Source organism: Pleurodeles waltl, chromosome 12 (genome assembly GCF_031143425.1).
Source record: "Pleurodeles waltl isolate 20211129_DDA chromosome 12, aPleWal1.hap1.20221129, whole genome shotgun sequence".
Classification (NCBI taxonomy): Eukaryota; Metazoa; Chordata; class Amphibia; order Caudata; family Salamandridae; genus Pleurodeles; species Pleurodeles waltl.
The window spans coordinates 283,973,718-283,999,144 of NC_090451.1; the positions used below are offsets into that span (position 1 = coordinate 283,973,718).

Genomic DNA, 25,427 nt, shown 5'->3' on the forward strand with positions numbered 1-25,427 from the left:
CAAGAAATTATCACAACACCTTGTCAGGGTGAACAACCAAAGTCAAAAAATTAACCTGAGCTCAACCCCCTGGCTGCTATGCCACAGAACATATAGTGTTAGCTTAGGGCAATATGTATATTATTTATGCAGTACCAAACCAACAAATGCAAATCAAGTGTAGCAAATGAGCCCCACCCAAACAGCAGGAGAATGGGAAGGGTGTTGAATGTAGCTGGTGGTGCATTTTTTAACACAATATAGCAAATACAATACTAAACCATGACATGGTAGAGCACTGTCACTTAAAGACAGCATATTATTACAGATATGCAGCTTTAATGTTATCTAGGGCCACGGCTGGCTTTGCAATTTCCTCATCAGGCCTCTTCTTCAGCTGCCATCAATAAACTTCACTGGCTGCTTACAGAATAAGGGGGACTGTTTTAAACACTCTATATTACCTTTTGCGTCTTTCATGCAACAGGTCCCAGGTATCTTCAGAACAAGTTGTCTCACTATGCCCCCTTCCCTGTTGTTTCTCTCCGCCAGGCCACGTCTACTCATTGTACCTGGATTCAGATGCCACAATCTCTGGACGCTGCACGTTCTCAATCTTAACAGGTAAAGTTTGGAATTCTCTTCCCACAAACTGTCATTGCATCATTCTGTATCTTTTAAGGGAAATTTGCCTGTATTCTGTTTGTGGCATTTATAAAGCCTGAATCTATCTGTAGGGCAGTAGAGTTCTGCAGAGGGTCAAAGGTAAACATAGTCAATATTTGATTTCTAGTTTCTAGGAGTGTGAAATGTTACTACATCTCGATGTAGTGTTCTTTAAAGAGGCACGTCTTTAGCTTTTTACTAAATTGATGTGGGATCAGGGCTGTCTCGACAGATTCAGAAATGTTGTTCAAGATCTAGGGCGAATATAAGGAGAAGCGCTGCTCTTCTCGACATGTTGTAATGTAGTCTGTGGGCTTTAAACACGCCCATCACTTTCATTGGTTCCTGGGCCTGCCTTTCAAAAATCCCTTAATGCCGATGGTAAATCCTTTATGTATGTCCCGCCTTGAGGCTGGTTTGTTACCAAATTGGTGAGTGACCCTGTTACATCGATTTTTGCACCATCGGCCAGATACCTTAGTGTGTGGCACTGTTTTTTTCTTTTGCCTCACTGCTTCACGCAGGGTGGCTGTATGTTGTTTCTTACCCTTGTTTTCAGGCATCTTGCTGTTTCTTTGTAATGTCTGCGGGGTCTTTTTATTAATGTTTTTTTTGCAGTTTTATGTAGCACTAACTCGACACAAAGGTATTGGAGCGCTTTATTTTTTTTTGCAGTTTTATAAAGCGCAAACTCGATACAAAGGTATTACAGTGCTCTACATGAGCACTGGTCACATTATACAAGAACACATTAATTTTTGGTAGCAAGGGGAAATTAAGTGATTTGCCCAGAATCACAGGATGTTGAGCCGGCATAGAGACTCAAACCATGTTCCCCAGCTCCAAAATCAGCAGCTCTGGCCCTTAAGCCATCACCTCTCCCATAGGGTTCTTTGTCTGGCGTGTGTTGAGGCAGTCTGGGAATAACTTTTTTTTATTTTTTTATACAGCACTTCTTAATACAGGTTCTACCATTTCCTAGCGCTGCAAAGCAGATGCCATTCCTAATAAAATTGCTATAATTTATTTGCATCAAACTGGCAAAGATAGAGGTGAAAAAGCAGTCAGGATTGTAATATGTGACAATCGTATTCTGTCAAGACCTCTGCAGTGGGTGCATTAACCAACTGACTTCAGTAGACCTTAACACTAGGCAATAGCACGTGCTCTTGATAACCTCCAGAGGGTCATCAACCAAACACATAGTTTAGCTCTAGGCAAAAAGATGGCGAAAGGTGTTGTCTCCAAAATGGTGGAAAAGGAGCTGTGACTACAGACTTAAGCATTTCAGTGCCTCAAGCTTGATAGCAAAAACATCTAGCCTTTGGATGTAAATTGGGCCTCTTCAAATTGAGTTCAGTTAGTAGAGTCAGCCATTTTCCAAACCCTATAGCGCAAAGAAGCTAAACACAAAGGTGCCACAGTGAGAGTAGCAGTGTATCATAGTGCACAAAAGTGGAGTAAACTCCATCACTTTCTTCTCTCAGAATTCACTGGTGTCATAGCTTTGGCAGTCCCCTCACAGCTACTGCGACCTTGCAGATGTCACTTCCGTAAGTGCTGTCTAAAACAGCGCCCAAACAGCACTGCTTCTTTTGAGGAGAAGAAGAAGCCCCATACCGAATACCCACCCCAGTCACCGTCACTTGCACAGGGCGCTTCCCCATCACCCTCTGGACTCCTGTCCTGGCATCTGGCATACGTCCACTACACTCCAAACCAAAACACATAGGTAAAAGACATTGTCATTTACAAAGCCAATAGCTCTAACTCTCACAAATGTAAGACCTATTGCATTGCAAATACTTTTTTGCACTTCTTTCTCACATGTGTGCAAAGAACTACAAGAGGAGGCAGCCTTTTTCAGCCAGATAGGTGTAGGAAGTTGGCTCTGTATATACTATTTCAAAGTAAGAAGTAGTGTGCACCGAGTCGAAGGGTTCCCCTTAGAGGTAAGATACTGGCAAAAAGAGATCATTCCAATGCTCTATTTTGTTGTAGTGTGGTCGAGCAGTAGGCTTATCACAGGGTAGTGTTAAGCATTTGTTGTACACACACAGGCAATAAATGGGGAACACACACTCAAAGACTTACTCCAGGCCAATAGGTTTTTATATAGAAAAATATATTTTCTTAGTTTATTTTAAGAATCACAGGTTCAAGATTTACAAGTAATACTTCAAATGAAAGGTATTTCACTTGGGTATTCTAGGAACTTTGAATAATCACAATAGCATGTACAGTTGTGACAAAAATGGCAATAAGCTATTTTAAAAGTGGGCACAGTGCAAAAATGAACAGTTCCTGGGGGAGGTAAGTATTTGTTAAGCTTACAGGTAAGAAAAACACTTACAGGGTTCAAAGTTGGGTCCAAGGCAGCCCACCGTTGGGGGTTCAAGGCAAGCCCAAAGTTACCACACCAGCAGCTCAGGGCCAGACAGGTGCAGCGGTCATAGTGGTGCCCAAAACACATAGGCTTCAATGGAAATAGGGGTGCCCCGGTTCCAGTCTGCCAGCAGGTAAGTACCCGTGTCCTCGGAGGGCAGACCAGGGGGGTTTTGTAGGGCACCGGGGGGGGGACAAGCAGACAGAGAAAGTACACCCTCAGCGGCACAAGGGCAGCCGGGTGCAGAGTGCAAACAGGCGTCGGGTTTCAGATAGGAATCAATGGGGAGACCCGGGGGTCTCTTCAATGATGCAGGCAGGCACAGGGGGGGGGGGGCTCCTCGGGGTAGCCACCACCTGGGCTAGGCAGAGGGTCACCTGGGGGTCGCTCCTGCACTGGAGTTCGGTTCCCTCAGGTCCTGGGGGCTGCAGGTGCAGTGCTGGTTCCAGGCGTCAGGTTCCTTGTTACAGGCAGTCGCAGTCAGGGAGAGCCTCTGGATTTCCTCTGCAGGCATCGCTGTGTGGGCTCAGGGGGGTCAACTCTGGCTACTCACGGGCTCGCAGTCGCCGGGGAATCCTCCCTGTAGTGTTAGTTTTCCGTAGGTCGAGTCGGGGGCGTCGGGTGCAGAGTGGAAAGTCTCACGCTTCCGGCGGGAAACGTGGGGTCTTTAAAGTTGCTTCTTTGTTGCAGAAAGTTGCAGTTTCTTGAACATGGCCACTGTTCTCGAGAGCTTCTTGGTCCTTTAGATGCAGGGTAGTCCTCTGAGGCTTCAGAGGTCGCTGGACCCTGTTGGATGCGTCGCTGTTGCAGTTTTCTTCGAAGTAGGGAGACAGGCCGGTGGGGCTGGGGCCAAATCAGTTGTTGTCTACATCTTCACTGCAGGGCTTCAGGTCAGCAGTCCTTCTTCTTCTTTAGGTTGCAGCAATCTGTCTTCTTTGGTTCTGGGAGACCCTAAATACTGAATTTAGGGGTGTGTTTAGGTCTGGGAGGCCAGTAGCCAATGGCTACTGGCCCTGAGGGTGGCTACACCCTCTTTGTGCCTCCTCCCTGTGGGGAGAGGGGGGCACATCCCTAATCCTATTGGGGGAATCCTCCTTCTACAAGATGGAGGATTTCTAAAAGTAAGAGTCACCTCAGCTCAGGACACATTAGGGGCTGTCCTGACTGGGGGGGTGACTCCTCCTTGTTTTCCTCATCATCTCCTCCAGCCTTGCCACCAAAAGTAGGGGCAGGGGCCGGAGGGGCAGGCATCTCCACTAGCTGGGATGCCCTGTGGCGCTGTAACAAAGGGGGTGAGCCTTTGAGGCTCACCGCCAGGTGTTACAGTTCCTGCAGGGGGAGGTGAGAAGCACCTCCACCCAATACAGGCTTTGTTACTAGCCACAGAGTGACAAAGGCACTCTCCCCATGTGGCCAGCAACATGTCTGGTGTGTGGCAGGCTGGCAAAAACTAGTCAGCCCACACTGGAAGTCGGGTATGTTTTCAGGGGGCATCTCTAAGCTGCCCTCTGGTGTATTTTACAATAAAGTGTACACTGGCATCAGTGTGCATTTATTGTGCTGAGAAGTTTGATACCAAACCTCCCAGTTTTCAGTGTAGCCATTATGGTGCTGTGGAGTTTGTGTTTGACAGACTCCCAGACCATATGCTCTTATGGCTACCCTGCACTTACAATGTCTAAGGTTTTGCTTAGACATTGTAGGGGCATAGTGCTCATGCACATATGCCCTCACCTGTGGTATAGTGCACCCTGCCTTAGGGCTGTAAGGCCTGCTAGAGGGGTGACTTACCTATGCCACAGGCAGTGTGAGGTTGGCGTGGCACTCTGAGGGGAGTGCCATGTCGACTTAGTCATTTTCTCCCCACCAGCACACACAAGCTGTGAAGCAGTGTGTATGTGCTGAGGGAGGGGTCCCTAGGGTGGCATAAGACATGCTGCAACCCTTAGAGACCTTCCCTGGTATCAGGGCCCTTGGTACCAGGGGTACCAGTTACAAGGGACTTACCTGAGTGCCAGGGTTGTACCAATTGTGAAGACAAAGGTACAGTTTAGGGAAAGAACAATGGTGCTGGGGCCTGGTTAGCAGGGTCCCAGCACACTTTCAAATCATAACTTAGCATCAGCAAAGGCAAAACGTCAGGGGGTAACCATGCCAAGGAGGCATTTCCTTACAATGGGCAAGCGTTTTCTCTTTTGGCACATACTGAAGACTGCACTGGAATGATTTTTATACTGCCATAGGAGCTGAAGTAGGGAGGCGGGAGATGCAATGGCACCCCCAAAAATACCAATGCTGGAGTTCAGAAGGTGAGTGAGTAATAAAGGTCTTTAAATTTTGTTTCTATCTTGCCACACTATGTTTCCAACAAGATGCCATTTGTTTTTTTAACATGGAGATTGGTGTGTAATATTTTTTCTTTGCAAAGTGAGAATATTCTGTAAAGTGAACAATGGAATAGTACTGCTAGGTCACAGGAAGTGTGATAGTAACGATTATAGGATGTCAATATTTGTCTAACACATCAACAAATGTAAATACCTGTAAATAAATTAAACAAATATTTCAGAATATATCAACAGTTAGGAAAGTGAATATCAAGATACTCGGCAACCCACATATGATAAATATTTGCTGAAACCTGTTTCAAACACGTTATCATTTGTGTGCTATATGAATTGTATTGGTTTATGCATTGTATTTTCCACCTATGAAGCACAATAGTTACTAAGTGGTTTCCTGGTGCTGCGAGTCAATAGAGTTATACAGCGACCCAAGCAGAAAACAGAATCAAACTTTTTAAATTATTGGAAAAAGAAAACCGAGGAGGTGTTGAGTGAGAAGAATACCCTTCATGACACCAGTTTATTAAATCTAATCCTCAATATTTGCTATCAGCTTCATGATTTCCACTGATATCCTCGTAGAATAATGTAGGTTTTTTTCAAGTTCGTTTTCAGTGATGATTTACTCTGGTTGGCGGTTTCCCTGTTGCCCTCTTTGAGACATATTTTCTGTGATCGAATAAACATGCCCACTTTAAGATCCTAACCTGCTGTGATTCTCAACTGTGTAGGTAACCGTCCTGAATGTACAACAATATGTTCTCCCCATCAGCATACCAGCACTTCTTACAACGTTTCCAAAAATATTTCAGCATATTATCTATCTCTCAAGTAACTTTCATTTGTAATTCGTTCGACTATAAACGTGAGACCAGTTCTCAGGGACAGCTCAGGAAAACTTTCTCTTAGTTTTAACTAAATTGGAAGCTTAGTGTATCTCCATCCTGAATACTATACATATTTATACGACAAAAAAGTGACTATGAAATATTCTAGACAATAACTAAACAGGATTTTCTTTTATAATATTAGTAAGAGCAAGGGAGTTTGAAGAAAAAAAACTCTTGCTATGGGAATGCAGTAGTGTCAAAAATCTGTTGTGCTTGCAGTTACAAAAATAATTAACAGCCCTTTATTAGAGCTATGTAAGTTGATACGAAACAAGTTCATACTGGGACACGTTCGGAAATTCAGGAGGGCTTTTTATTCACTCCTTAAAAATAACTGCATTGTCTCTTCTAATTTCATAACTTGGGCTCCAAAATTTCAGATTTGTGGTATTTACATTGTTGACAATTCCATCTGGTTTCTGAATGTTGTTTTATTGTTGGTTTATTTATTGCTCGTCTATTTGTATTTATCCTTATTTATTTTTTGTTGCTATTAAAAACACAGTTGCAATTAGCATATTTACGCTTGTATTTAAACAATACATTAACACTAACCTTGGTGTTGGGTTCAGCACATTGCTACAGCTAAAAGCCGGAGCAGACTGTTGACATAACAAGCATTGGCAAAGGCAGTAGGTCGACCTATGCGAGCTCTAGTGGAATTGAGTGGAGTGGCATTGTGTGGATTGGAGTGGCAGTGTCTAACGTGGAGTGGCATTGCGTGGAATGGAGTAACAATCTGAGGCATGGAGTGTGGATTTTCATGGTCTGGAGTGGAGTAGAGTGACGTGTGAAGTGGAGTCGTATTTTGTGGATCTGAGGGGAGATGAGTGGCACTGTGTGGAGTGGAGTGGCATTGTGTTGAGTGGGATTGAGTGGAGTAGCAGGAAACAAAGGGCTTCAATGTCTCATAAAGGGTAGTAAGCACTATATAAATACAATTACAACTGAGTAGAGTGGCAGTGTGTGGTGGGGAGCATATTGGCATTGTGTTAAGTGGATTTGAATGGCACTGTCTGGTGTGGAGTGGAATGGCGTGTTACATGGAGCTATGTAGAGAGGCACTGTTTGGAGTGGCATTGTGTGGCAAGAAGTGGAGGGGCACAGTGTGTCATGGCGTGGCACTGTGTGGCGTGGAGGGGCATTCAAAGTCTACTTTGGGCCTTTGCCGCTGGGCTTGCTCCTGCTGGAATCACTGCATATGTGCACTTTGCAGGCTGTCATATTTCAGTTCCTGCCTTTAGTTTGTGCAGCTATTGCTTGGTCGGAATAGGGGTAAACTTCAGCTAAAATAACACAGGGCTCTCACGATTCCCACTTTAGAGGCTTGTTAAGCCCATGTTACGTCTTTGCATTCTAGTGTATGTAGTCCTAGTCATCCCACTATAAAGTTAGGGCTACTGTTACCAGAATGCTATAAAAAAATAATGTTGCACTAGAAGAGCTACTCAGAATTTGCATTCACTGTCCAATTTCCATGTGCTGCAAGGAGACTAGGAGTTGACTGCGTAAAGAGGTACATCTTAAAGAGGTGACCACCCCTGCCCGGTTTTTAAGCAGCTCCCCGGGCCACTTGGTCTCCTGTCCAGGAGGAGAAGGCGAACAGCGGTCAGACATGCACTGCAACGTGTAGGTGCATTTGTAAACATGTCTTTCATTTCTATTTTCCATAGAGATATTACTGTAGCTATTCCACACCTTATGTTGCTTTTGAGGGGCAGGTGGGGTACAGGAGAGAGACAGGGAAAACATTATGAAATAGGTGAAACAGACTGAGTGAGAGTAGGAAGGGCATATACAAGTTTGAACTGCGCTGTGTTTTAACATACTAACACTTTCCAATTGTAAGACGTATCTGAACTTAATGTAACGAGCTAAGTGTATAAGATCTGCCTGTCCTGTGGGAAAGGAAGACTGCTTAACAGACTCACACGTACCAGAACCGCACTATCAAAGATAAAAAACGATGTTGTGAATGTGTGGAAAAAGATGTGTAGTGTTCCTCTGCAGTCTGTGAATGGCGCGGGGCACGCTAATGTTGGACAGTGAACATGTAGGTGCTCTCTTTCTCTCTCTGTGAAAACCATTTAACTCAGATTGTCCCAGCCACTGTGTGTCTTGAGCAGATGGTTTCAGCAGGCAGCCATCTACATATGTAGCGCTTGTTGAGTGCTTGGCTCATTGCACTGTGAGAATTGAGAGGTGTCTTCCGACTCCATGTTTCGTGAGACCCAGAACGGCACCTTGTTTGATTTTTTCCTCAGTACAAGACGCATGAACTGAATTATGTACCGAATCATGGCTGATTTTATTACTAAGCACTACAAGACACCCTCACTGTGCAAGAACAGTTTATACAATCCTTATCACAGAACATGTGAATTTAAACATATTCCAAAATCATGTATCCTATCATTTATGCGTACAAATGCCTACGGGGTGGATATATTATTTATTTTTAGTTTTCACCTGCACGCTTTTAAAAGGACAATGACAAAGCCATAGGGGAAACCTACTTTGCCAATGCTCGTTTCTTTTTTGTTTTAAAGTTGGAACCTATGTCACAGAAGAAGTTGCACTAACACCTCAGGCAAAGCTGCATAAACCGTCTCAGCAGGTGTGCATCTACCATTAACCCTATCCCTCATAGCAGTGGTTCCCAACCTGTGGTCCGGAGACCCCTGGGGGTCCGCGACTGCTTAGAAAATTAAAGAATATTAACAGATTAGGTCCCCAGCTTTCAGTAATGACTTAGGAGGGGGTCCCCAGACTCCAATAATGATTCAGTCGGGGTCCCCGGATTCCAGTAATCATAGCATGGGGGTCCACAGAAGTCAAAAGGTTGGGAACCACTGCCTCCTAGGGTTACTGAACACTTCTAAATCTACCACCTGAGGCACATGCTGGGTTTAAGCAGAGAAGCTATCCTGTACCCTTCTGTCCGCCAAAAGAGGCTGTCCTGGAGTGCAAGTTTTAGCGGGGCATGCAAAGACCAGAACGTTAGAGTAATGTTTACACTTAACCAGATCTGCAACTGAAGTAAAATCCAGAGCATTTGTGTGTCCCAAAAAAGCATCTTGTGTCACAGGTTTGTAAATAGGCACTGTCCTGATAAACTAGGATGTCTAGTCACCCTATCACTAAATGTGTCACTGCTATAAAGATCCATGCATAGTTTGCAACAATACTGATCTGAAAACATTAGCTCTACAGTTAAATAAATGTGTGTGCACTTCAGCAGCAATGTAAAACTCCATAAGAAAATTGTGAAACTGTCTTTTTTCGTTTTTTTCAGCACAGAAGCTGACCTACTGCTTAGAACATACAATGACTTGTCTTTGGGTCCCTCTCTCATTCATTGGCTTTAGACATAATCATTCACCTCCTTCAGTGCAGCATTCATCTCAACCTAATGCTACTGGCTGATTTGGTGTACTTTTCCACATCTACTTAATTGCTTGCACTGAAAGGCTTGACAAACTACAACTAGGTCCACATCCAAGATGCTGTGGCTTCTCTGGAATTTATAATTTTGAGTTTCTCCAAATGCCACTGAAAATGCCGAACACTTAATACTCATAATTATAAATGACAGAACTGCCGCAGCCCTGAAATATTGAAATACTTCCTGATTTTACAGGACAGGACTACATGGATTGGCATCAGTCACGAGACTGCTGCCTTCAGGTATTGAAATAACATGGGCATAAGACGGAGATGAACAGGTTTAACTGAAGAGAGACTGCAACTGGGACTTTAAAACTATTAACAACACAGGTTAAAATGGCAGCGCTCTTAGCTACGTGATTTATGGATGAAATGAAGTCCTTTCTCACTGATGACTAATATCGAAACTAACAATGAAGGGAATTTATTTAAACAGCTGAGTGTGAGTGTCTTTTTATTTGCTGGCATTTGAGAAATGCATTTAGCCGAAATGCGCCATGCTTGGGAAATGAACTTAGCTGCAAACCTGGAGAGTGCTCCTTTATGGCTTTGAAGTGAAGCATTTTTTAGTGATATATATATATTGCAAACAAGTTTGTCCTCTATGAAAGCGCACTCCCAACGGGTTATGTAATAGGGAAAATAGCGAAGCCAGCAACTCACAGTTAATTCTTTTAGCATTTTCTTTATGCCTGACCTTGTGTTCTCATTTATCTCTGGACACGTGTTTCTGGGTTAATCCCTTCTTCAGCAGAGAAATATAAAGTATTTCACCTTCGTGGCTGGAGAGGGCTGGAGGCGTTCCAGACATCTCTTCCCTTCTTTAAAGACGGAGTGCTTGGCTCATCAGCTGGTTCAATTGCAGACACCTGTTTAATCTGTTAAATTACCAGTTTTGCCCCAGTAGGCCTCTGAGGTGATTTACAAAGTGCATGCTGGTTACGGTAGTCCTGTACCTTATGTCATATTCTCCCAAGTGGGTTGCTGGAGCCAAACTAAATAATGAAAACAAAGTTCATTGCCGGATTTGCTTTAAGTGTCCCAACCTGCTGCTCAAAATGTGATAATCCATTTTAGTCACACAGACCTGCTCCTATATGCAGTGGTGCTGCTTTCCCGGCTGAACAGGCCAGTAATTCATTGCAAAACAAGTATGTCCTCTGAGAAAGCGCACTCCCAACAGGCTATGTAATCGGGAAAATAGCGAAGCCAACAACTCACACTGAATTCTTTTAGACAGTTTAAAGAAATAGGCCCTAAACTTTCATAGTGGTGAAAGGTTTTTTTTCCTACTTGCATTTGTTTTTAAACATTTTAAATGGAAAGCAAAGAATCATCGTTCTTACTTACAAGCTTCTGCAAACATTTGCATCTAATCAGAGAGCATTCTGGGAGCATCTCGCATTGATAAACTTTTCAAAACATGTGAACACTTTTTTTCTATTTTTTACTGGAACCATTGTCAGTAGTGCAGTGTGACCTTAAAACGTTTATTTCAGCGCTCACCCTAATAATTAAGGCTTTTCATTAATGAACCATAAATACAAGTTTGAACAGCATTAAGATATGTACACTCATGTTACCCCAACTGATACTGGCACCCAAAGGGTTTGTGATGTAGGGGGTTGGGCCCACTTGTCCCAGGGACAAAAAATAAATAAAAATGAAACCTTGTTGCCCTTGACCCCAAACAATATGTCAAGGGTGTCGGCAAAAGGAACGCTCTCTCATACCCAATTCTTTGGACACAAATGCCGTTCATCTTCACTGACCAGTGAGATACATTTTATATATTTGCCAGAGCAGACTGCGCAAGACACCAACCCCCTCAGGCGGAAAGACAATTCATGCTCTACGCCCCCCTCCAGGGTACCCCACTGCCTCTGCTCTCACCAAATGCAAGAGGGCCCCTGAACCCAGAGTGGATATAGATGACTTTGATAGGCGAATGAAGGTCTTTATGGCTCACTTCCTCATAAAGAGTCCTGGGAAAGCGACCCCAGCAGTGATGCACACGTCCACTCCACCACACTCAGAGATTCTCCCTTCCCCAGACTCGGATTCTCCGTCCTCGGATGGGGATCAAGAGGCAGGTTTTCGCCCTTTGCTTTTGCTGCACTCTTCCCCACCCTATGACGCCCAGGCGGACGACCAGTCTCCAGGGACCTCCTTCTGCACACCTGCGCTCGTCTGAGTGGGTTCCTGCCAAAAAAATGTGTGCGGGGGCAGTTATGAAATCTGCTAGATAAGTAGGTCCGGAACCGCCTATGGGCAGAATGCCTCCACCTCTTCCTCCTGGATAAAGTGGCCATAACCCCAGACACTGACAAGCACATAGCAACCTTTCTGATTAAGTTTGTAAGAGACCCTAAGAAGAGGATCAGCCGGTCCTGGTGGGCTTTCCAGGACAAGCTCATGGATGTGGCGGGCCCCTCACCCGCATTTTGGACATGGCGGAGGACACAAAAGCCTCTGGCATGCTGAATTCCCCCGACGCTTTGTCTGGGTGGACCCACAGAGCCCTAATTATCCTGGGTAGCACCAATTGTGCTCTCTCGACTGAGAGACTCCGGACACTGAAATTAAAATCGACCTCAAGCGTCTCATAATATACCTCAACGACATCCTTCTGGTAGGACAGTGCCCGCAGCTTTTACAGTCTCACCTAGGTCTGGCTGCCTCCCTTCTACAATCTCTGAGAAGTCTACACTTGTCTTGGAGCAGTCTCTGGGGTTTACCGGGGACTCAGTACGGGCCACCCTGAGCCTTTCATCGAGGAAGATTTCCAGGATAAAGCACTAACTTCGCAGAGTGGTGGGCAGTCCATCCCTCTCCCTCTGACAGATTGCCAGGATAGTCAGCCTGCTCGCCTCTTCCATTCAGGCCATTTTTACCGGCCCGCTACATTACTGGGCCCTACAGCACCTCAAAGCGGTACATCGCGAGCAAGTTCTCACCCAACTCTCAAAAAGCCACGTTATCTCTGGAGGCGAGGGACGAGATCCAGTGGTGGCTCACACACATGGAGGCCTGGAATGGGAGAGAGATCTTCAGGTCCTCCTTGGATTGGATTATCGCATCTGATGCCAGCGGCTTAAGATGGGGAGCGACATGTGGACCATTTACCAGCGGAGGACTACGGTCATCATGAGAAAGGTCCAGGAACATCAACTGCCTAGAGCTCCTGGAGGGCTCTTTCTCAGTCAAGTGTTGGACCAAAGATCGGGCGAAATGCTGCGTCCTCTTGAAAATGGACAACATGGTGGTGGTCGGGTACATAAATCGACTGGAAGGTAGCTGTTCCAAAGCCCTGTCAGATCTAGCGCGGTCCTTCTGTGAATACTGCCTGGAGAACCAGATCTTCGTGACAGCAGAACATCTCCCCGGACATTCCAATCAGGTGGCCGACTAGTACTTGAGGGACGTGAGCTTATGGCAGCTAAATCCGAGTGTCTTCCGGGTGCTTCAGAATCACTGGGGTCCTTTCTCGATAGACCTCTTCGCATCCAGATTGGATCACCAACTACCCATGTACGTCAGTTGGAGACTGGACACTGGGGCGACGGAAATGGATGCCGTTCTGCAGGACTGGCGGATGGAGCAGGGGTATGCCTCCTCCCGCCATTTGCAATGATTATGTGCTTGTCAGCACAGATAAGGAGACAGCAGATGGACCTGGTGACGCCGACTTGGAAATTGCAAGCTTGGTATCCAGTTCTTTTGAAACATTCTTGGGATTTTCCAATCCCTCTACCCCGGCAGCCAGATCTCCTACTTGATCCTGACAGGAATCCACATCCTCTTGTGCTGACAAGGGTGCTGTCTCTTATGGCTTGGAGGATTACCGGAGACGATGGAAAGTCCTAAGAATTTTGAAGCAAGCTGCCTCCCTCCTCTCAAACTACACAAAAGAAACAAGAGCCAACACTGTAATTAAATTGGAAAAAGTTATTATTTACAATTAGAAGGCAAAACCAATTACCTCTCCCTAGCATTGATATATAACATTTATCCAGAACTATTTTAATTAAAAAACATTTAATCGCACACAGAAGAACAAAGACAAAAGTGAGCAATTACCTCATATAAAAAACATTTTTGGCACTGCACACACATTACTTACATCCAAAACATTTGACAGGTATACAAATTCAAGAACAATGACACAAAAAAAATCCAACCTTAAATTCAGATTCTGCACCAATTTGCAAAAGGGGGAACTCAGAGCCTATCTCATTTACATATTTAATGTCTCCTCCTTAAAGAACAGAAAGGCGCAGAGGCGCTAACTGTAAGTCTTTCAATTCTCCCTGAAGGCCTAATCTTCTTTAATAGCGCTCACCGCTATTCCCTATTGTCGATGTGTTTCGAACCTACTGGATTCAAGGGTTCTCTTCTGGACACAGAACACAAAAACACAACTGTTAACAAAAAAACGAAAATCACATATACTACTAAAAGAAAAAGTGCCAACAGATCTCATCCCTCTGCCCATTTCACATTCCATTATAAATACCTTGTCAGAAGGAACTGCCATTTTGTGAATGGCTTACCACCAAAGCAGGAGTCTCACGATTCTGTGAAAAAAATGGATGGCCTGACTGTTACAAATTGCAGCACAACACTAATACTGTAGCTAACCAGGTGTGTTTTCAACAGAACTCACAAATGTAAACTCGACTGAAAACACCAATTCAAAACATAACTTGCTAAAATGTCACCAGTTTCATGTGAATTCCATTTACTATGAATCCAACACCAAAGCCACAATGATGCAATAAACAGTGATATAATAAATTACATCCAAGGAGGTTAAGGCATCAATTCAAACCTAGCTGGATGAAAACTAAATCACAAACAGATGTCACTTGCCATAAATCAAACAACTAAACCCATAATAATAATACAGCCTGGAAAGCAAAAGAAAAACCATTTCAAAATGCATTCCTTCTGCTTATAAATATGTAACCTCAATCTACTTTACCGAGTACAGAAATAAATACTCCTCGAATTGCTTCACTGAAGTATAAATCACTTTAATTGCTTGTCCTGAAACGAGCAAATTAACAAAAGCACATCAGAATAACGCAACCTTGAAATCTCATGACAAATGTAATAACACCATCGGAAAATGCCGGACATTACCTTCTGCTTGCTCACGATGCATTCAGATTGATGTTAATCCAGCAAAATCGCCAGCTTGGTATCCAGTTCTTCTAGAACTTTCTTGGGATTTTCCAATCCCTCTACCTCGGCAGCCGGATCTCCTCTGGGATCCTGACAGGAATCCAAATTCTCTGGTGCTAACGATGGAGCTGTCTCTTATGGCTCGGAGGATTACCGGAGACAATGGAAAGTCCTGGCAATTTTGAAGCAAGCTGCCTCCCTCCTCTCAAAGGCATGGGCAGACAGCATGGTTAAAAGATACAGGCCCAACTGTGTCCTGAAGGCTGGGCGGGTGTTGTAGCAGACACCTGGATCCGGTGGGGGCCGACGTTGTCCACATGTTGAATATGCTGGCCTATCGTATATAAATACATTCAGGTCAGCAATATCAGTGGCCCATGTGCCCATTGGGGACCATCTGGTCGGTGAACACCCTCTGGTACAAAAGTTGAGAGGTATTCGCCTATAGCAGTGGTTCCCAACCTTTTCACCTCTGTGGACCCCCATTTTATCAACACTGGAGCCCGGGGACCCCCACTGAATCATTATTGGAACCAGGGGACCCCCACTGAGTCAATACTAATAGCTGGGACCTAATATAATTACATTTTTTAAGCTGCCGTGGACCCCCTGACGAGGCTTCGCGGACCCCCAGGGGTCCCCGGCCCACAGGTTGGGAACCACTGGGCTATAGCTTCCACCGAAACCTAGATACTCAGCCTTATGGGACGTCAACAAGGTCCTAAACTTACTCCTATCATGGCTTGCTAACAAGTATTTATCCACGAAGGAACGATCTGCGAAACTGGCAACTTTACTTTGCCTATTATCTTGCAGATGGGTCTTAGATGGTTGAGCACTGGATATTACAGTTAGAGTGTTTACTCCAGATGTAGTTACCTTTAATATTACTAGACGTACAAAGTGAAATTCTCGAATTGTAACTTGCCCTTCTTTTCCAGATTCCCAGAAGTTATGTGTAGTAAGGGCTATCAAGGCATATATCAAGCCATAAGGGAGGAATTCTGTCCGGATGGGAAACACAACTGTTAATTGCCCTCTGAAAATCATTTTGGGCAGTCTCTTAGCCCACCACTGCCAAATGGGCTCGCTGGGCTATGCAAGAAGCTGGTGTTAACACCAAGATTTTTGTTGCCCACTCGGTCAGGTGGGGCCATGGCTTCAAAGGTATTTGCCTGGGGTCTGCTTACAGGACATCCCGAATGCAGCAGACTGGTCCTCAGACTCCACCGTCAAGCAGTTTTACTTTAAGCCGATTCCCAATATGGCATCACTGGCGGTAGGAAAGCTTTGAATTCGCGTAATGCTCGCTTCAGGTACGGAGATAAAATGAAATATTTCCTAGCTAACGTTAATAGAAAGTTTCAATTTTTTTTAAGGACATGGAGGCAAGGATTAACCCACCCATGATATCATGCTCCTTGTTTTTTCCCTCCCTTGGCGGCCTCCGCGTAAAGGTGAGCATAATGTAGTTCTGGTCTAAACATGGGAGGAGGGATACTGACATGACCGTGCAGGACTGAGAATGTTTCTCATTTACTTGAGTGGATATATTGTGGGAAAGATAGACAGGTTATAATAATGATGGTGGCTTGCCTTTTTGTGCACAGGTTCTGAGGGTTCCAAACAAGAGTGAAGGCGGTTTACGGTGCCACGAAGAAAGAGGAGGGACAACGGCGACAGTGAACTTTATGGCAGAGAGAGGACTGCTATTGGCTGTGGGCTAGGAAATGTTTAATTCTTACTACTAATCATAAATTTATATTTTTGTAGCATTTTTGTAGTGCTATCTGTACCTTGGCAAGGCCTCCAAGGGGACAATAAGATAGGACCCAATATTACAACGTATGGATATCACAGGGTATTGACTGCAACGTCATCTAAATTGTAGAGTACTCATGTCATGCATGATTGCCTTGAAGGTATATGCCAAACTTTTCCCACCAGCATGGAAACTGAACCCACGAGGTGCAATATAGAACGGAGTCTGAATGTCATTTGGTGTCATCTGTAATGGTACTGCTTTTAAGGAGAATCCTAGTCTTTGTTAGTGATCGGAAAACCAGTAGACTGGATGATCATTATTCTTTACTGGGGAAGATCCAAGGTTTTAATGACAAGATAGGAGAAGTTCCCCTCTCAATGGAATATGGTTGGAGTTGGGTCTGATGCAAAAATACTTCAAACACTTGAGCCACTTTTACACTACCAGTAAATCATTTTATGTAGTCCACATACGAGCATTGCAGTCTGACCAAAGGAGGCACTCTTATATTACCAGTAGACAACTTTATGGAGTCAACCCAGGAGCTGAACACCATGAAGACACCTTTAGCCCAGGGTAATAGAGCTGAAACACATCATGGCGAAACCATCTTAGCTGCATGCACTGCAATATTGCATCCAGACATATCACACAACAACAAAAACGTCCCAAAGCCATTAGCTTTGCAAAACCTATTACCACTATCAAATCAATACTTAAAAATAATTACACTGCTGCAAATAATTAAAACTGAGAATGTTTCAATTCTGAGAATAAGAGGCTGTGAATTAAACATCACTAAGGTCTATGGAAGGTATAGCAGCCCTCAGTGCATCTCAGTGACTCCCATTCTCTCCTTTACATCCCTTTCCCCTGCGATTTCTCTCTCTTTTACACTCACATGCCCTTCTTCTTCCCACGTCCTTCTGAAATTATTTGTCTGCATATTGCAAACACCTCCTTTCTCTTCATCACTGCATTACCACACTGTCCTTCTGCATGTATTTCCTGGTGTCACCTTGCTCAAGGTGGCCAGCACATTTCTCTTCCCCTCAGCTACTAAAAATACTCTCACCACTTCAATGGAGCTCTGCAAAGACCTCTCTGACTTTTTTTTCATAATTAGATTCAAGCAATTTGTTATCAGCTTCCAGTGCCTATGGGCCAGATGTACGAAATTCCGGGTTTGCGACTCGCAAATTGCGAGTCGCAAACCCGGATGCAGGATGGTGTCCCTGACACCATCTGCGAGACGCAAGGGGGCCATAAAGGCCCACCTCATTAATATTAAGGAGGCGGGTTGCAATTTGCGACCCCCTTGCGAGTCGCAGCACTCACAGGAATGGTGGCCTGCTGGAGACAGCAGACCACCATGTCTGTGACTCCTTTTCAATAAAGCAGTTTTTTTGTTGTTGTAATGCAGCCCGTTTTCCTTAAAGGAAAAAATGAAACGTTTTTTTTTTTCAGGGCCATTCACAAAGGGGAAGGGGTCCCATGGGAACTCCTTCCCTTTTGTGTATGGGTTACCACCAGTGTGACACTGGTGGTAACTGTGAATTGCTTTGCGACCACGTTCACAAAGCAATTCTGCATCGCGATGCGAATCGCAAATAGGAAGGGGAACACCCCTTCCTATTTGCGAGTCGCATTCCCATTTTGCGAGTCGGTAACCAGGTTACCGACTCGCAAAATGGGAATGGGCATCGCGATGTGCTTTTTGCATGTCGCAAATAGCGAAATTCGCTGTTTGCGCCATGCAAAAAGTTTCCTACATCTGGCCCTATATCCACTCCTCAGAGTCCCTCTTCCTTTACCTCTCCCGCTTCCTTACTGTCCTGTTTTGCCCCTATAGTCCTTGAGCAATCTACCAATGAACTTGTCAAATTCAAGTTGGGATCTCTGCTCGACCCTTGTCCGCCCCCCACCCCCTTACCGATGACAGTCATCCTCTAACTGCCTGTCTTGGTGGTGAATTCCACTCTGAACAATTTACTTCACAATTCCCTTACCCAGGCAATCGTTCCTTCTGGTTGGAAAAGGCTATCCTAGTCCCGATACTTAAGAAGCCCTAGGCCAAACCTAAAATTCTCAGTAATTTCAGGGCTATCTCACGTCTCCCCACTTTGGCAAAGCTCTTGGAGAAGAATGTTAATAGGCAGCTCACATATTTTTTTTAGAGAAAAACCATCTGCTCCACGACTCACAATCAGGAATTTGCTCTGGTTATAGTGTTGAGATCACTTCTCTTGTTGTCTCTGAATACACTAAAGTAAACTATGATTTGAACTCCCCGGTCATGGTAATGCTTTTGGATCTTCCTGCAGCATTTGATACAGTCTCAATCTATTTCACTTGAGAGGCTGGAAATAGTCAGCATAAAAGACCACGCCCGGTCATCGTTCAAATCTTTAATTACCAACCGGACAGAGGTTGCCTTTCTTCCGCCTTTTACCTCTGCAGCTAAACCCTTGGATTGCAGAGTTCTACAGGGTCCGGCTCTTAGCCATACCCTTATTCATATTTACTCATCACCTTTGGCTAAGATTGTTGAGTCTTGGGGAGTGAGTTGTATCCTATGCGGATGACACTCAACTCCTTTTGGCCTTTCATGACAATGAAATCAATTTTAGCTCTTTTAAGTCATGTATTAAAAGCGTAACTCAGACAAAACAGATTCTTTTTTTTTGGTATTAAGTTTACCCCTGATCCCAACCTCTGGTGGCCATCAGAAATGACTCCCCATTACCCTCCCCAGTGGTAAGAAACCTCAGGGGTCAAATTTGATTCCAAGCTCACTTTTAAGCCTCAGATTAAAGTGCTGTCTGCCTCTTGTTTCCTGCCTGAGATCTCTCAGACGAATGCTGTACTTTATTCCTATGGAACATAGAAAGCAGTTGTTCGTGCTTTAATCACATCAAAACTGGACTATTCCAACAACTTGTACTTAGGGCTCCCAGCCTTTCTCATTCAGGGTCTCAAAATTATACAGAATGCTGCTGCCCAACTGATCTTTAAAATCCTGCCTTGAGTCTCGGTATCAAGTCACCTGTGCCATCTTCACTGGGTTCCACTTAACAGAAGGATCATTCGAGTTTACCCTTGCTTTCAGGATATTTAATCAAAAGGAACCTCTTTACCGCAGGCCCCAATTCAAGTTGTCTGCTCAGGCCCGCTCACTTCAGTCCAACAATCTTAAACTGTTTCAAAATATATATAAGTCCAGAAGAAGAGGGAGATCCTTCGCCTACCTGAAAGGAACCTCTTTACTGCAGGCCCCAATTCAAGTTGTCTGCTCAGGTCCGCTCACCACGGTCCAACAATCTTAAACTGTTTCAAAATATATATAAGTCCAGAAGAAGAGGGAGATCCTTCACCTACCTGACAGCTTGCACTAAGAAGCAGCCCTTCAAAATTAACCTTTAGTAAAGGTTGAAAAACGCTTCTTTTTGGCTCCGCTATTATCATCTCCTAACCATGGTTTTCATTATAGGACATTGCGAGTGATCTTTTGTGTTGGTGTCGCCACGCCATTATGAGGTAGTTGGGCACTCTAGAAATGTAGTGTACATCCTCCCATTCACCACGTCCTCTCTTTTTCTACCTCTACCACGCATCACCTATAAAAAGAGCATTTTCTTTACCTTATGCACTGTCAGTAATTTGAAAAATGTGCCCTCTTTCACACACTTTGACATAAAATGGTAAATACAATTGGCATCTATGTGACCATTGCTCTGTTCATTCTTAGGTGCTGAAGGACTGGAAGAGCGCGTAGTCTGAATATCTTTCTGACCAAATGACATGCACTGTGAGAAACATGCACTGCCATCAACCTCAACCCTGGAGCACTCAATCGTTCCCAATCATGAACACCCATACATATTCTGAACTTATCTCGACACCTAGAACAAGGTCAGCTCAAAGTATGCACTTCAGAAGACTCAGGTGTTAAAAGAAAAATCTACAAAAATGCAATATCTGAAAAAAGTAAATACACACATGCAAGACAAGCATACAAAATGTAAACAGCGAGTCCATCGCTGGCAGCGCTTCCTAAACTTTTTAGAACCACAACCTCTGTGACCCACCTAGCTATAGCGGACGTGATTTAACTAAAGCATTGTGTGATAGCCTACTTCCATTTACAGACAGCTTCTATTCCTTTTAAATGGATACTAAATATGCAAAGACATTCAGTTTTACTGATAAAACTATATTGCACACAAATGAAAATATGGAAATCGGGTTTCAATGAATAGTTCTCATTTGTGCGACATCAAATAAAGTGTCTTGATTTTTTTTTTTTATCCCATTAAAGTCTCTGTTTTTATCCCACGTCAGAATTATGAATAAATTAAATTCTATTTTGCTTTTCTAACTTCTGAATGTGTGCAGTTAATGTACATGCATTTACATTTTGTTGTGTTACAGAAAATTGACAGCCTTTCCTTTCATACTCCCCATACCCCAGCAAGTCTGTCAGATAATTCATTTTATTTTCTCTGACTGCAAAGTGAGAGATATTTTTAAAACACCAATCTGCACGATGAAAAACATTAGAAGCATTTTGTCAGAAAACATAGGTTGACACCTTTGTCTTTAAAGCGCAGCAAATGTGACAGAATTTAAAGGCATCTTTCTTTATTGCTTCGACTTTTGCAACCCACCAAGAATTGCCTGGCCACCCACCACTGGGTGGCGAGCCACAGTTGGGTCATTACGGGTTTTTCCAGTTATTATTGACACGTGATCAGTGTTTTTAAAGTGAAGGCTATCAATGCAGGGGCCGGCAGGGACCAATTTCAAAGGATGTTTTTAATTACTACCAGATCTGAGGACTTGCAGAATCCTCCCAATTAAAGCACTGACCGTAGCCTGAAAGAGTCAAAGCAGCTGCTATTCAGTGTGCCAGGGCAGGCCTCTTTTTTCATTTTAATGGTACCACCACGAATCAGTGTCCTGGTGGTAACAAAGCCGACAGCACCCCCATTGTGAGATCTCTGTCACTCAGACATAAATGGATAGAGAGGCAACCACAGTTGCTGTGCGGGAGAGAGAGAAAGAGAGAGGGTGGAGAGAGAGAGAGAGAGAGAGAGAGAGAGAGAGGGGAACAGTGCCAGGTTCACTAAGAAATTGTTTTTTTTCTCTCTCCGCCCGTACTGGCACACATTAGGCAAACTTGTGCCACGCACACACCCTTGCACCATAGTGGAAAGGTTGTGTGCATGATGTCTAGCATAAGTTTTATACTGGAAGGGCACCCATCCAATACAGATTACTATGCTTAGACAAAGTAAAAAAAACATTGCCAAGTTTTCATATGTGCCATAGAGTACAGTGCACATGAAAAGTTTAAAATGTTTGGATAAAAGAAAAAAAACTTTTCTCCAACGTTATGCCTGCCTCGAGGAGTGCCTGCCTTTTTAGAAGGCAGCGCTTTGCTTCAAAGTACGCTGCTTAGGTTTACATTAAAGCTACTTCTGACGCAAATCAAGATTTGTGTTGGAAAGTAAATCCTGAGTCAAGACTTTATGCTAGCTTGTGTCATTTTTGTGACACTGCATTGAAGAAAAGCCTTTATACATTTTGCCAAAGAAAGCACAAGTGAGTCAATTAGGCAGAAAACACAGGCTGGAGGTACACGTGGAACCATAAAAGGAACATGAATTGAAGGCCTTTCACTTGTGGACATGTTTTGAATGGGCCAGATAAATCCCTTGGGAGGGCCTGGCCCACTGCATCCCCGCCCCCATGGAGCTTGGCTAACACTGTCCAAGATGCTGAGAAAGTTTACAGCTATGAACATGGCATGCGCGATGCCATAAACAAAGCCTGGCTTTTTAGTAACCAATAATATGCATTCTAGATTTATAGTTTCACTTTAAAAATAAAAACCATGGGCTCCAAAGTCTGAGTGTTCATGGTTAAAAAGCAAGACCAGCTGAGTGTGTCACGTGGCATGAAACAACTCGGTCGGTGGATGCTAGAAGCAGTGTCAATAGGTCCTAATAACAGTTTGGTCTTAAACTCCACAGCTATGTTCATATCAAAGCCCCAATAAATATTTGTTACAGTACGAGTAACGTGATCTTTTGAAAGGTCGGTCCAAATTCTCTTCTTGTGGAATACCATGCTTACCCTTTCTATTTACATCACTTCTGCTGTCAGGTAAATAGCCAGGATGGGCTGTAAGTCTCACAAACGGGACTGAGCACTTTGCAGCTATATACTGAGCCTACCTTCAATACATTTGGAGAGCTAGTGTTAAAAGATGCATGGTGGAATGTTTATAAGGCTGAACTTTATCATTAACTTGTTTTTAAATAGTGATTCATACTCACATTTACAAATGTTAAATATGGTGAATAATAGGTGTTATCACTGCTAAATGTATGGTAGTTTCTGACCGCAGGAAAAGGGAAGCCCCAGTCGGCTTGCTTGGTCTCTAGCTTGTAACATATATATCACCATATACTTCAGCAGTAGGCATGCAACTCAATATGCCTTCCTACTGGCTACTCGCACGTGGTTCTGCGGTACAGTGTTGAGATGGATGCCAGGAATGTTAGAAAAAAACGCCAAGAATCGTCGTAAGTAGAACACGTTTATTCCTAATAAGAGAGCCCCGGCTGCAGCACACAGACCAGTCACATCCACTCCTACCGTCCGCCGTCCTCCAACCGTCCACGAATCCCCACACTACATTATTTTCCAAACATTCTCCTGTTCTCTGGCTCACGCGCCTAACTAGCGCGAGCCAGACACCACACAACATGGGTACATACATTATTTAACTATGATACATTATTTAACTACAATTCCGCGATATAACACATCTTCCCCTTTACACGTGTTGAATTTTTTTTTTTCTTCTTTTTTTTACATATACACATTTCCCACAAAATAATCTTACATCATTCTCAAGGCTATAAGAAGTCACAACATATATATTTTTTTTAATGCGACTAAACCACACAACATAACTAATGACTATAGAAAATACAACATATAATTGATTTAACATTCCTTACTAACAATTATTGGATTCAATTGCATACATAGTCACCAAACTTTTCCGGTCTTGTGATTCTTCTGCCACACCTACTAAACTTGTCCATTACCCCTGTTGTGTCACCTTCTCGTACAAGAGTCCCGTCGCCTCTTTTCTCCATTTCCCCAGTTATGCCACCTTCTTGTTTAGGAATCCCGTTGCTTCTACCTGCCTGTGCTTCATTAGCATGTTGTACTGGAACCCCAACCTCACCTTGTGAGCACATGCTATTTCGAGTTTCATCATCCACTAACCATTTGGCTTCAAACATACCCCTCTTTTCACCACCTTTATACGGAGAGACTCTGCTTAGATGCCACATTTTTCCATCCTTGAGTAGTACTGCATTACACAAAATGTTCACAACTTTCAAGGGAGGATAGAATTTCCCCTTTCCGTACTTTTTAAAACCTGGAACTTTCACTTTAACCAAGTCACCAACCTGTATATTTACAGCTTTGCATTTGTGTTTTACATCATAGTATTCCTTTGAACGAATCTGTGCAATTTTAATATTTTTTCTAACACCTTCAACATTCCAGCTGCTTTTCCTACCACCTGTCATCCAACCTATATTATTCTTCCTTAATGGAACTCTTCCTCTCATTATCTCAAAGAGACTGTAGCCTGTAGAACCGCAAGGTGAAATCCTGTACGACCAAACCGTTCTCCAAACTTCCTTTTCCCAACATAGTTTTGCACTTTCTGCCAACTGTATACTATCCTTCAACACTCTGTTGAAGCGCTAAACAGCACCATTACCAGCCGGATGGTAGTTGGAAGTAGTAATATGTTTAATGCCACACCTCAATAAGAAAGCTTTGAATTTATCTGAAGTGAATTGCGGCCCATTGTCCGTGATTATAGTTTTGGGAAAACCCTCTCTCAAGAAAACGGTATCCAAACATTGCACAATAGACCAAGAATCTACCTTGGTCATAATTCCAATTTCTGGCCATTTAGAGAAATGATCAAACATCACCACAATATATTTGCACTACCCCTCCGCATGTATCGGACCTGTAATATCTAGACCAATTTTCTCCCAAGGTATGTCAGGACAATTAATAGGAACTAAAGGTGGTTTAAATGTAGATAACGTTTTCTCTGATTCGTTGCACAGAATACATTCTCTTACCTTCCTTTCCACAGCCAAATCTATTCCCAGCCACCAATACAATTGTTTAATTTTGCTTTTTGTCTTTGATATTCCTAAATGACCATCATGGCACAAATCCAGAATTGTGTTCCTAAGTACTTCAGGAGGAATAAACCTTCCATTGCGCATTAACCTGTTGCGCTCTACAGACAACTCCTCCTTCACTTCCCAAAACCCCCGTACACTTTCTTCAAGATTTATTTTATGGGGCCACCCCTCACACAACAAAGTTTGAACTTTATTTACTACCACATCTTCATCCACTGCTTTATCCCACTCATCCTCGGTGATACCCTGAACGTCTTGCACAATGTCAGCCACACAACAATCTTACAACTCCTTCACATCTTCATCAGTTCTGGCTAGAGGCATCCTACTTAAGAAATCAGCAATTTTATTCTTGATGCCCGGCACATAACGTACTTCATACTTGTAATCCAAAAGTATCAGGGACAAGCAGCAATGCGTGGGGAGGCTTTGAATAAGCCTTTTGTTGTTAACACTTTGGTGAGTGGTTTATGGTCCCTACGCAAAATGACATTCGTACCCCAT

The 25,427-nt window shown here is 43.6% G+C and overlaps 1 protein-coding gene across 2 annotated transcripts in view; it reads right to left on the minus strand.

Annotated features, from left to right (window-relative positions):
- DUS2 (dihydrouridine synthase 2) overlaps positions 1 to 25,427 on the minus strand; it is a 403,339-nt gene that overhangs the window by 374,998 nt on the left and 2,914 nt on the right. Inside the window, exon 2 of one of the 2 annotated variants that reach the window (XM_069216241.1) lies at positions 14,230 to 14,290. The exons of the other annotated variant lie outside the window; for it this stretch is intronic. Within the exon in view, the coding sequence (XP_069072342.1) occupies positions 14,230 to 14,250 (21 nt within the window). The 5' untranslated portion in view covers positions 14,251 to 14,290. The remainder of the gene's footprint in view (positions 1 to 14,229; positions 14,291 to 25,427) is intronic. 2 annotated transcript variants of the gene reach the window in all.